This window comes from Sciurus vulgaris (assembly GCF_902686455.1).
Source record: "Sciurus vulgaris genome assembly, chromosome: X".
NCBI lineage: Eukaryota > Metazoa > Chordata > Mammalia > Rodentia > Sciuridae > Sciurus > Sciurus vulgaris.
In genome coordinates, this window is record NC_136471.1 from 18429919 (window position 1) to 18443917 (window position 13999).

At 38.6% G+C, this 13999-nt stretch overlaps 1 protein-coding gene across 8 annotated transcripts in view; it reads left to right on the top strand.

Annotated features, from left to right (window-relative positions):
- Nucleotides 1-13999, top strand: part of PABIR2 (PABIR family member 2) — a 228536-nt gene that overhangs the window by 29340 nt on the left and 185197 nt on the right. The window contains exon 12 of one of the 8 annotated variants that reach the window (XM_079124626.1): nucleotides 11851-12104. The exons of 4 other annotated variants lie outside the window; for them this stretch is intronic. Coding sequence is in view for 2 of the 4 variants with exons in the window: in XM_079124630.1 (XP_078980756.1) it covers nucleotides 11851-11911 (61 nt within the window). In the remaining 2 variants the exon portion in view is untranslated. Of the gene's footprint in view, nucleotides 1-8863; nucleotides 8922-11850; nucleotides 12105-13999 lie in introns of those variants that run through there. 3 more of the 8 variants (XM_079124630.1, XM_079124612.1, XM_079124627.1) reach the window with 3 other exon arrangements.

The window sequence follows — 13999 nt, forward strand, 5'->3', positions numbered from 1 at the left end:
AAAATGAATTAGATTATGAATATGAAAAAAAGACTCATGATAAAAAGTTTAAACCTCATAGAAGTATTCAAGGTAAAAAGGAAATAACTCCTGCTGACCACCTTCTCATGCATTATATGATAGTTTGATTTGTGTACCTTATTATCTTTTTCTATACATATGTAAACATAATTTTAATAGATGCACATGCACATTTTTAAAGTTTTTTTTTTTTTTTTTTTTGGTACCAGGGATTGAACCCAGGGGTGCTTAACCACTGAGCCACATCCCTAGCCCTTTATTTAAATTGTTTTATTTTTAAAAAATTTATTTAATATTTTTTTTAGTTGTAGATCTACACAATACCTTTATTTTATTTATTTATGTTTATGTGGTGCTGAGGATCGAACCCAGTGCCTCATACGTGCTAGGCAAGCACTCTACCACTGAGCCATAACCCCAGCCCTAATTTTTTTAATTTTGAGACAGGGTCTCAATAAGATACTTAGGGCATCGCTGAGTTGCTGAGACTGGCTTTCAACTCATGATCTTCCTGCATCAGCCTCTCAAGCCACTGGGATTACAGGTGTGTGCCACTGCACCTGACTTAAAACATTTTTGTGTGTGTGATCAAGCTTGCATTTTATTGTGATAGGACAATTATTACCAAATAAAAAGTTAGAACACAATAATATTTAAATACATCAAATATGTAACTTTTAGACACATGTAAAAGTACTAGAAAAATAACACTGACAAATATTTATACAACATTTAAATGGAAAGTTTTTTTCACTCAAGTCTTTTTTTTTTCTTTTTTTCACTTTTTTGATATTGATTCATTTCATTGTACACAAACAGGGTGCACCTTAAGACGTTTTTGAAGTGTGACATACTTATAAAAAATGTACAGCTTGATTTAATCACAAATTGGATGTTATATGGAAAGTTCTGTGTGACCTGGGTGATGTTTACATGAGTTTATTCAATTTGTGCATTCTTAGTGAATGACTTGGAAGTGGGATTAGGGGGGTGCTTAAAGACTTCCAAAATGTACTATGTAGACCTGGGATGTTTAAATAGGCTTATCCAGCTTGCAGTCATTCTTAGTAAATGACTGGAAGTGAACATTAGGGGGCGCTTAAAGAGTTCTGGAATGTTCTGTATAGACCTGGATGATGGTTAAATAGGTTTATTCAACCTGTGGTCATTATTAGAGAATGAGTGACTGGAAGTGAGACTTCAGGGATGGAGCTGGGTTTGGTGGTGCATGCTTGTAATCCCAGTGACTCAGGAGGCTGTGGCAGGAGGATCACAAGTTTGAGACCAGCCTCAGCAACTCAGCAAGATCCTATCTCAAAATAAAAAAGGTCTGGGGATACAGCTCAGTGGTAAAGGGCCTCTGAGTTCAATTCCCAGTACCCCCCCGCCACAAAAAAATAAGTTCAGGAATTTTCTGAGTGTTAAATAGGTTTATTTAGTTTATAAGCATCATTAGAGAGAATAACTGTAAGAGGGCATTAGGGAGTTCCTCAAGAGTTCTAGATTAAGTTCAGTGATGATTTATGAGTTTATTTTTAGCAACGGTATAGCACTTATGTAAATATTCCATAATTTAATCTTCAATTGATTGTCATTTAGGTTTTTTATTATTTATCAGTATACACAAATAAACATTTCTCTATGTTTATGTTTGCCCTGTAAGTATTTCTCTAGGAGAGATCCTTAGAAGTGATAAATTGCAAGGTCAAAGGGTATGCATTTTACTCATTATTTCCTTTTGGAAAGCTAAGACAAGTTCAGTGTAAAAAAATTCTAACAGCAAAAAGTTATATAGGGAAAATTATTTTTCTTCCTATCCTTGATCCCCCAGTCCCATCAGATCCTTGGAAGCAACCAGTGTTATCAACTTCTGGCAAGTTTTTATAGAGATGGTCTCTGCATTGCATTTGCACATATACTGCTGAAAGCCATCCTTCCACCCTACCAAGATTGAACCAGTTTTATAATTTCACCAGTAGGATGTAAGTTTCCCATGCTTTCTGAGAGATGATTCAGGGGTTCTGGAAAGACTTGAGAAAAGAACAAATTTCATTCATTCCTTTTTTTTTTTGTACCAGGGATTGAACCCAGGGGCACTCAACCACTGAGCCCCAGCCCTATTTTGTATTTTATTTAGAGACAGGGTCTCACTGAATTTCTTAGTGCCTCGCTTTTGCTGAGCCTGGCTTTGAACTTGTGATCCTCTTGCTTCAGCCTCCCTTGTCCCTGGGATTACAGGCATTTGCCACTGCTATTCATTCATTCATGCTTTGGAAATACACTTACATGCTTCAAAATTTGAAAGATACAGAAGGTCTCCCTCCCATCTTTATCCCCCAGCCACAATGGCTCCTCTCCCCAAAAGCAATTGTTTTCAGTTCCTTGTGCACCCTTACAGAGAAAGTTTGCATGTGCAAAAATTCTATATATTCTCTTTCCCAAAATTTTACACAAATAGTATCATATTTGTTTGAGCCATTACAGCATAACCTCTTCCCAACCTTTTCCCCTCAGAATCACAAGTGACTTAAAATAGCGATTGTTCATTTTTTCTCATGAGACTGTGGGTAAGCTGGGTGGTTCTGCTGTTGAGGGCCAGGCTCAGCTGATGGTCTTAGCCGATTAGTTGATAAATCATTTGGGGGTTGGTTTGTCTAGAGTGACTTCAGCTTGGATTATCCAGCTCTACTCTACCGGGTCTCGGCCTCCAGCAGTCTAGGCAAGCTTGTTCTTGTGATATCAGGGTTCCACCAGAACAGAAGCACACAGAAGGCCTCTGGAGGCCTATTCTTTTGTCCAAAGTGAGTCACAAGCTAGCCCAGATTCAAGGGATGCCAGGTCTGCAAAGTTACCTTGCAAGATTTTGGGGGGTTAAGAGAAGGGAAGAACTGGGGCCATTTACTCCTTCAAACACAATAGGTTTATTTCTTTTTCCTGTACCTTACCTGTTTTACCTAATACTAGGTCTTGGAAATGATTTCACATTCGTCCACAAAGAGCTTCTTCATTTTTAAAATTCCATTTCATTTTAATAGTCCCCTAATGACTGAAATTTATATTGTTCTCAAGCTTTTGTTATTATCCAATAATGTTGTAATAAGTAGCTTTGGACATATGTCATATAAATTCCTAGAAGCAAAAGTACCAAGTCAAAGGGTGTGTGTATTTATAATGTTGGTGATTCCAAATTTAATTTTAATTTTTTTTTTTTTTTTGGTGCTGGGGATCGAACCCAGGGCCTTGTGCTTACAAGGCAAGCACTCTACCAACTGAGGTATTTCCCCAGGCCCTTAATTTTGATTTTTTATCCTTTTAGTTAGAAACTTGTCAAACCTATGTAAAAGTTGAGAGAACAGTACAAATAAGCAACCATATATGCTTCATCAAGCTTAAATACTAGTTAATATTTTACCACATTTATTCTCTCCCCCATATATATCACAATATACATTACACACTTGTGTGGGTATACATATTTCATGTACCATTTGAAATTAAATTGCAGATCAAGACAGTTGGAATCAAGAGGGTTTTTCAACTTGTATTGCCTAAAAAGCAACAGTGTTTGCCTACATTATCACAATATTATTAGCATATCCAATAAATTTAAGATTGAGAAATTCACAGCCTATATTCATATTTTTCAAATTATCCCAATAATTAATATACTTTTTAAGTTTTTTTTGGGGGGTGTACTGAGTATTGAACCCAGAAACATTCTACCACTGAGCTACAGTCCCAATTCTTTTTATTTTTAGCCAGGGTCTCACTGAATTGTCCAGGCAGATCTCTAATTTGTAATCTTCCAGTTTCAGCCTCCCAGGTTGCTGGGATTATAAGTGTAGGCCACCATACCCGCTGTCTCAGTAATTTTGTTTTTGGTACTAGGGATTGAACTCAGGTGTGCTTTACCACTAAGATACATCCCTATCCTTTTTATTTCTTATTTTGAGACAGAGTCTCATTAAGCTGCTGAGGGTCTCACTAATTGCTGAGGCTGGCTTTACACTTGTGATCCTCCTGTCTCAGCCCTCCAAATTATTGGGATTCTAGGTGTGCACCCCTGTACCTGGCTATCCCAGTAATTTTCTTTATAGCTGTTTCTTTCAATTGAGGAGCCCAAACTCAGGATCATAGTCATACAAATACATTTACTTACGATGTCTCCAGTTTTATTTCATACAGAACGTGTTCCTTTATCTTTCATGAAATATTCATTTTGAAGTGTCTGGGCCAGTTGTCTTGTGTAATGTCCTGTAATTTGGATTTGTCACATCATTTTTCTCATGATCAGAGTCAAGTTAAACATATTTGGCAAGAATACCACATTGGCGATTCTCCTTGCGTCACATCAGAAGGTTAATTTGTCTCACTGGTGGATGCCAAGTGTGATCACTTAGTCAAGGTGGTATTCTCAGATTTCTCTATTGTAAGGATATCTTTTCTGTCTTTGTAATTAGTAGTAAACCAGTATTAAAAAGTTAGTGTTACTGTATAATTGTCCTGTTGCCCAATTACTTTCACCCAATCATTTTACAATCCATTATGGCCCCTACCTGAACTGTTTTTTTAAGATGGAGGCTGCAAAGTTGTATTTTCTTAATTCTGTCGTTCATTCCACATTTACTAGGTAGCATTTTTCCATAAGGAAAAATGACCCCCTTTTTCCTTATCACTTCAAATTTATAAAAATTATTCAAACATATCATAACATTGATTTAGTGTGCTATAGCACATTGAATGATGTATTGGTGCATGAATAGACAGATCAATGGAATAAAGCAGAAAGTTCAGAAACAGCCCCAAGTATATGTGAAAATTTAATATGTAATAAACGTATACCCAAATCATTGTGACACAGATGAACGTTTTAATGGATGCTATTAAACTAACTAGATAGTCATTTGAATTATTTGGTCCCGTACTTCACATTGTACCCTGACATAGACTCCAAAATGGACACACATGTAAAAATTAGAATTATACAAATTCTAGGAGAACATGTAAATTAATTCCTTTATAGTCTGAGCAAGGGGAAAGCCTTTCTAAGTATGACTCCAAATCCATATGCAGAAAAAGAGATGGGTAATTTCAACTACATAAAAATTAAAACCCTTTGCATGGCAAAAAAAGACAAGCAAAGTCAAAAGAGAAGCAGTCAAACTGAGAGAAAATATTTATGATATATATCCTAAATAAAAGGCTAATGTCCCAAATATATAAAGAATTCAAAATCCGTAGGGGGAAGAATGGCCAAAAATCTGAAGAGGAAAATGGACACAAACATGAAAATGTCACAGAAGAAAAGTATGCAAATCACATGTAACAAGAGACACGAATGTGTTTTAAACGCAGGGTAATCTTGACTATCTGGATCACTCAGGAGGATAGGCAGTGTCAAATTAGGTTAGGTTGTCCCGTTAGGCAGTTCTGGATCTCCCTAGGTATCCCCTTTTATGGCCTTTATCCTACTTATAATTATAGTATTTGTTTAGTGCCTTCCTTGAAAATTACATTATCAGATGCACGAAGAGTAACGAAGACTACCTTGTTCATGCTAGTCTCCCTTGCTCTGTGCACAAAATACATGCTCGATTAACACTTGCTGGTTGAAAGGTTAAATTTCTGGGTCCTTACATTCAATGCAACTTTCCACTTAACAGTTGAATGAATGAATGAACAACATGGAGGCAAGGAGTGGAGTCTAAATTCACATTTTCTTTACTTCCACCTCCCCCCTAATCTTTCAATTCTTGTCCAGTTTTCATACCACAATCTCTTTCCTATTTTTCCTTCCTAATTTTGTTGTTTCCATTTGTTAACTGAAGTAAAACCTTCAGCAAACATAACATTCATACTTATATAAAAAATAAGAAAAGTTGCAAATTTTCAAGTGAAATTAGATGTTGGCATCTAAATTGCTTGAAAATGTCTTGCTTTCTTATCTTTCTATAAGTGCCTTATGTACCAAAGCTAGAACACGGAGAAATAATTTATCATTAAAATAATTCCAACATTTGTTTTCTAGTATTGCTAAAACTACTTACTAGGATTTTACTGCAAACCTACAGCATTTCAGCTTTACTTTTGTGAATTAACTTGAAACTCTTTCATAACTTTCTTAGAAAATGCATTCTAGGGACCAATAAATGTTTGAAATGGGACATACTTGTGAATTGAGAGACTGCATGTTTATGAGTACCTATTGACTGGATTTGTTATTGAGCCAGTAAGCAATCATTCTTTTTTTTTTTTTTTTTTAGCACTAGAAATTCCTGATATGTTTTTCTATTACAACTAATTTTCAACCTGTAGAGTAAGCTGATTTTATATGTTGATTTTTTTTTTACATCAGAATTTACATAAGTCACTTGATTTCACAAGCCGGGTAAAAACAGGTTTTTTTCCCCAGATGGTCATTATAAAAGGAGCCTCTGGGTAGTAGATCCTGTTTTCTCTAATACTGTAATTATAAATCGATCCAATAAACATTACTTTGAAATTTTGCTTAGTTGAAAGGCACTATAGAAAAATCACATGTATTAGAACAGAGCACCTTAAATCTGCTACACATCTGTTTTATCCTTATTTCTGTGCATATTTTGGAGTTTCGGTAACTTGTATAACATTTTATAGGGTTTTTCACCCCTGTGGCTTTGATAACTGTTGAGTACAAATTTGAATTGGGACAACTAAAGGTTTGGGATTAAAATTTAGGTAGCAATCTTTCAGTAACTTATTGCAAAAGTACTACATGCCCATTGAAGAATATATGAAAAGTAATAGAAGATAGAAAGAAAAGAACAGTTTTAAAGTGAAAATAAAAATCAACATAATTACACCAGACAGAAACAGCTGTGTGTTTATGGGATTTTCTACATAATTAAGCTTATACTTTATATGCAACATTTCCATCTAAAAATCACATAAACATTTGGAGTATTTTTTTAAGAAGTACATCGCCATCCAAGGCATTTAAGTTTTGTGGGTTAGCACACTACTAAGATGAATGGTTTGAGAATTCCGAGTCTAGAAATCAAGTACATAGAAGCCCTGTTGCAATTACCTGCAGATGTCAGTGTGGTTCTGAGTGGCAGTCAACAGTTTGTTCCAGGATGTGGTGGGACACTTGAAGTCTAGTTGTGAACCAGTCATTTATTAAACAAATACCAGTTCCGTTTAGATGAGAAATATGAGCTCCAAGAGCCTTAAGTGTCTGAGATTTCTTTTTACAAAATTTAATTGTGGACATATTCTCTAATTACACGGTTCACAGAAGATTATGTCCTCTTGTTCCCAGCCCTGATTGTTTGACCAGCCTTTCTTTGATTAGTTATAGTCCTAGAAAAGCGGAGTTAGTCATTGGATTCATTAAATTGAACCTCAACCCAGATAGCACATCCGAGGGTTACGGTTACGTTATGAGCTGGGTTGGTGTACTTTCTGCTGTTGTTACATTTAAACACAAAGTTGGAAACTGATAATTCCCTCTCCAAAAGAGCATCGTCTATGCCATTTCTTGCTTCTCCTTTCTTTTCTACAGGATTCTCTTTCCTCCAGTTTTGCAAGAAGAAAAGTCAGAATGTTCGTTAGGCTAGGAAACTGTGAGAGACTTGCAGTGCCTCATTATGTCAAAACACCGATGTTTCTCGGGCCATGACACAAATCTACCATCTGTTTCATGAGCTCACAAGCTTCCTCTCAACTATAATTTGCTATATATATTGGTACATAAATTGTTGGTAGCTTATGTTTACCCAGTAACAGAATCTGTTTGGCAGAAGGCTGTGGGAAAGGCGGCTTTGTGGAGGAAGATTTTCTTTTTCTTTCTAAAAAAAGAAAATAGGTTTCTTTATCTCCAAACATTTCTTCAAATGTAGGAAAGGTGATGAACTAGCCCAAACAATCTGCCTTTTATATTATTTTAATCCAAATTGCCTAGTAAGTTCTCACTTTGGGAGTTATTTTTGCTACGCGGGTTATCTCCGTACATAACCAAGTGCCCTCTTAAATTTGTTTTTCTTTTATAAGCAAACTTCGTACAAATCACTGTGAAAAACTGCCTTGACCTTGTAGCTGTAAAAGATCACAGCGTTTTGGGACATCCCACATCTGTCTAATGTAAATTTCTTCTGTTTTTCCAGTGTTCTTAGTGTCACTTTTGGGGTTTGGTTGTTGAATTTACATTTCAAGAACATTGGTCAGGGCCTGGCGTTCTCTAAGTGTAACAAAATCAAGCATTCTGCACACTGCCTTGTCAGCAGTACTTTAATTTTCATGTAACTGAATGAGCTATATATTTCTACCTACCCACTTTCTTGCCTTTTTTTTTCCCCCTGGGTATCCGGGATTGAACTCAGGGGCACTCGACCACTGAACCACATGCCCAGCCCTATTTTGTATTTTAGGTAGAGACAGGGTCTCACTGAGTTGCTTAGGGTTTTGCTAAGTTGCCGAGGCTGGCTTTGAGCTGGCGATCCCCCTGCCTCAGCCTCCCTAGCCACTGGGATTACAGGTGTGCACCACCTCACCCAGCTACTTTTTTGCCTTTCTAATCAGCTGAGCAATGTGTATGCTGAAGGCCTCCCTGCACCAAAAAAAAAAAAAAAAAGAAAAGCCAAAGATAGAAAATATTCTGACTTCCCTTCCCATTAGTTATAGACATCATGTGCTGTTAGAGGCTGCAGTGTACTTCATGCATACATTTTGAGAAGGGAAGGTGACTGTTGTCCTGTCACCCTCCTCCATGTAACACCAAGCTGTAATTCGCACAGGCTTTTTGCACGATATTGCCTTCGTGAAAGTGACTTGTTTTCCATTATGGTCTATGTCTATTGCTTAGGTCTCTATGAAGAAGCAATGCAGGGGTTACTAACCCACTCCTCACTTTGAAACAAAAGGAGAAGAAATGAAAAGAATTTCTATTGCACTGGGGTTGTGGCTCAGTGGTAGAGCACTGGGTTTGACCCTCAGCACCACATAAAAATAAATCAATAAAATAAAGGTATTGTGTCCATCTACATCTAAAATAAATAAAAAGAGCTTCTATGTCATCCTGAGTTTTGTTTTTTTTTTGTACCAGGGATTGAACCCAGAGGTGCTTAACTACTGAGCCACATTCCCAGCCCTTTTTATTTTTTATTTTGAGACAGGGTCTTGCTTAGTTGCTGGGCCAGCTTTGAATTTGTGATCCTCCTGCCTCAGGCTCCTGAGCCACTGGAATTACAGGCATGTGCCACTTTGCCCAGCTGTCATCCTAAGACTTTAAAATTTGTCATAAGAAAAGATTAAGGTAGCCTGGCATGGTGGTGCACGCCTATAATCCCAGGGGCTGGGTAGGCTGAGTGAGGAGGATGGAGAGTTCAAACCAGGCTCAGCAACTCAGCAAGACCCTGTCTCTAAATAAAATATTTTAAAAGGGCTGGGATGTGGTTCAGTGGTTAAGCACCCTTGGGTTCAATTCCTGGTACTAAAAAAAATAAAAAGATTATGGCAGAATTATTATAGATGAAGAGTTCCTTTGCCCACACCCTCCTGTCTTTCATTTTGTACTCTTTGTTTCCACCTCCCAAGTCCCCAGCTCTTCACATGCACAGGTCTCTTCTCACAATACAGCCTCTGAGGAACGAACAGTTTGCTTCTTCTAGAATTGGATTGCCCCCACTGTGCTGCAAGAGACATAGGAGTTAGCTGGGATGGGGAGACAGATTCTTTGTGTCCTTGGGGGCATTCATTGATAGTATAAACATCTTTTTCTTGGTTGGTACTCTCCCAGAATGCCAGTCATGTAGGTGAGAAATTAGCAGCTTGAGCTCTGAGACCCATTTTTCTTGCGTTTTTTTTTTTCTCATTATTTCTCAATAATGTTCTTTTGAGACCCATTTTTATAGAGCAAGTAGATGAAGGCAAATGAGAGAAGGTGAAACCATCAGAGGAGGGCTGGCAGAAGAAGAGCAGAGGACGGATTTGGGGACAGAAGGGAAAAGTAGGATGAAAGATCCTGGAAGAGTGATCAAGGAGGGAAACTTACTGTCATACTAAACCAGTGCTTCTTCAGCAATGGTGATATGCCAGGAACAGGAAGTGGGTGGAACAGGTCAGAGGAGGAATTTGAGGAGTGTGATGACTGGGGAAAAAAATGGTACAGGATGCCCCTGGAAGTCTTTGGTGACTTTATTTCTGTAAAAAAGGTAAAGATTGAAAAGGACCAAGAAAGGAATGGCGTACTCATTCTGAAAGTTTGGTGGCAGCTAGAAAGGTGGGAAGGTCCCTTGTAAAATAGTCGACAGTGTTGCTACTGTCATTGTTGATAATGCATTTGTCTGCCTGACATTGAGTAGACCATGACATAGGAAAGAAGTCAGAGGAGTCCCCTGAGCAGTGCTCAAGCAGAACTTTCTGTGAGGATAGTAATGTTGTCCATTTGCAATGTCCCATGGCTGTTGAAAACACAATGTGGGTAGTGTGATCGAGAAACTGAATTTTTAGTTTAAATTCTTTTCCTGTAAGTAGCCACACATGGCTAGTGGCTACTATAATAGGATATCACAGGTCTAGAGGGAGAGGGTACATGTGGGAGTAAGAAAGTTGGAAGGGAGGAAATATAGAGCAGAGTGGGAGATGGTAATTTAGGGAGTAGTCAGAAAAAAAAACTTCGTCTGGTGAGACATGCTTTCACATCTCCAATAGCTAAGGGAGTTCAGACACATAGCTTCAGTTTTTCAGCAACCAGACTGTCAAATTGGGAGGAAGAAGATTTGGAGGAGAGAGATTGGAATACTCCCAGTATAAGGATCAACTGGGCAGTGGTGGGAGTCAAGCCACAGTTGTCAATATCAGTGTGTGGTATGTCAAGTCTAAGGGGCCTCACAAAGGCCTAATTTATACTAGGCCAAATGGATGCAATTCCATAGAAAGTTCTTTTCGGAACCAGGTACAGTGGCATACACCTGTAATTTCAGCAGCTCAGGAGGCTGAGGCAGGGGGAATACAAGTTCAAAGCCAACTTGGCAGAACTTAACAAGACCGTGTCTCTAAATAAAATATTAAAAGGGCTGGGGAATGTGGCTCAGTGGTTGAGTGTCCCTGGTACCAAAAAAAAAACAAAAAACAAAAAAAAAACTTTCTGAAATAAACAAACTTAAAGGATCTGAAAGAGTTTATTATGCTGTTTAAGCTTAGAAAGTTTATGTTTAAGTATATCCCAGGAACTCTGTTACTCTACCTTAAATATTTCCTGGTGTTTTTTTCTGGTAAATTAAACTTTGATAGTGTACAGTGTATTTGAAGGAATCTCACCGGACAGGTTGGGCCCCTTCTGCCTGGGTGATGTTTGGTTAGTGTGATCTACCAGATTCCAGTGCTAGCTCTCCTCTTGTTCTCAAAGCTTAGGGGCAAGTCACCAACACCCATCTCTGGTCGTGGGGGGTAGAAGTGGAGGGGGGATTTCCTTCTAGCTATAAAAATCAGCACTATATAAACTCAGTGCTATTTTACTAGCACTGTTTCCAGATGTTCTCTGGGTGGGAGGTAGGGGCAGGAGATGCTTATTGCAATATAGACCCTATTTGTAGAGAAGGAAGAAATAAAAGAGATGAGCATATAGGAATGGAAATTGATTTTTCTGAATGTTTCAAAGAATTGTGAAATAAGAGTTGTTTTTTTTTAACTCCAGGCATTAGACAACAATTTAACATTTTGATTTTTTTTAAATGGAAATATCTTGCTAAGCTTAAAATTTTAACTTCTGAAAAAAGTACATCCTTTGGCTAACTAGATAATCCTGTGGTCATTTCCCTGTAAGGCTTTGATTTCTTGTTTTCATTGCAGTCTAACTCTCCTGGAAGAGGCTGATTTGTGTCAAAAGCTCATGATGAACAACCCTGATTAGAACTCTTCCTCTGATGTTAAGATTTAAACTGAAGCTGAGTGCAGTGGAGTATCCCTGTAGTCCCAGCTGCTTGGGAGGCTGAGAAAGGAAGATTGATTGCTTGAGCCCAGAAGTTCAAGACCAGCCTGGGCAACATAGTGAGACTCTGACTCAAAAAAAAAAAAAAATTAAACTGAACCCAATGTTGTCTCATTTAATGTATTCCGGTGGCCAAGGAGAGGGCAACACGACCATTCTTGATAGTTCCACCTAGGGCTTTAAGGAGAAATCAAACATGTTGGATCCTCAACTTGCCAATATCAGACCTAGGGAATTGACTTGCCAATTGTTTCATCTGTCAAAAAAGGTGATCAACGCTGGGCACAGTGGCACACGCCTGTAATCCCAGCTGCTCCAGGGACTGAGGCAGGAGGATTTCAGGTTCAAAGCCAGCCTTAGCAACTTAGTGAGACCCTAAGCAACTCTGAGACCCTGTCTCTAAAGAAAAAAAAAATTAAAAAGGGCTGGGGATGTGGCTCAATGGTTAAGCAGTCCTGGGTTCAATCCCCAGTGCACATACACGCCAAAAAGTGATCTGCTATAAGGTACCAAGGTGTTTCCCCATTTAAGCCTTGAAACTGGGATAATTCAGCCTGTTTGAGTAACCCCAGTAGCTACAACCAGACTAAGTTTCCAAAGATCAAATTGCTGAAAATAGAACCTGTTATGACTCTAAAGGATAAGGAGACTCTCAGAAATATGAGACTTTCAGTGCATTCAGGCACTTATTAAATACCTTCCAAGAAAGCCTAACATTGGTGATGAGGTGGATCTAGGACAGGTGATTCAAAAGTAGTGTGAGATATTTGTCTAGAAGGGTGACTAGAACCTGTTCCCCAGAAGACAAAAGAGATGTGATAGCTCGGGAAGAACATGGGACCAGTGGCTTGGGTCAGTTTTGTTAGTTACTGATTGGGTCATAATTGGCCTTAAACCGTCTTAAGTTCTTAGTTCGTTTTTCTAGAAAGTGGAGATGGGTGTTACCTGCTAAACTGGCTTCCTCAGAGGGATTCTCGCCTGATGGGAGACCATACTGAATTAAGTCCTTTCCCACTCTTCAGATTCTGTGACTTTTTGGTAGTAAATGTGAATGTACTTTGAAAAGTGTTAAGTGGTATAAAATGTAACATCTGTGTCGTTATCATTGTTATAAATGCCTCTTGTGGGTTTCCAGAGGCTGATGTTCTCCCTACATCTGCTAGCGGGCCCACCCCATAGCAAGTTTCCTGACTTCCAGGCCAGGGTTCTCTTTCTGACCCCATAATGTCGCTTTTAAAAATTAATAAGCTGAGCGGCCAGCAGAGAACTTCCCAAGGAGGGCCCGGCTATTTCTCCTCCCACAAACATTTATTTTCTCTTCCTTGGCAGAGTGCAAACTTCACTATAAGCCACTGAAGAAAATAATGTTTTCTGTTAAAATCACTAAGCTCAGTGACCAGGCAGCTCAAAATATAGCAGGGTGTTTCCCAGGGAGGTCAGGTCCTCGCCATCCCCACCCCCATCCAAATTTATCTTCCTTTCCCCAGCAGAATGCAAGTTGCCTTATAAACCACTGGGCCTGGGCTGTTTTGACCTAGATAGGCCAACTTCAGCCACAGGAAGCCAGTAACTGAACAGAACACTCTTGGCGCAGATTGGGCACAGGTTAATGACAGGATTCCTTTCTCTCTAGATGGTCAGTGGTGTTCCACCCCACCTCTCGCAGAGTATGTCATGAGTATGGCCCTGAGTGAAAGGGCCCAAGGGCAGTGCTTAGAAATGAGTTTAAGCTGTTACACATCAACCAAGGATAAAGTCCTCTGCTTCTGTCACACACCATTCCTTCTGACTTAGCATATACTGCCTTGGGTTGTTTGTATTTTTTCCAGAACACAAGCATATGGCACGGATCCCTTCGTACAACCCTTGTAGCCCCTTGAACATTGAGCAAAATGTTCTGTACACAATATTCACATGATCTGAAAAACAAATTCCAAGTAATGTAGAAAATACGATCTTTTGAAGTATTTACAGTCCAAAAGAAATTATACTGATACAAATCCAAGAAAC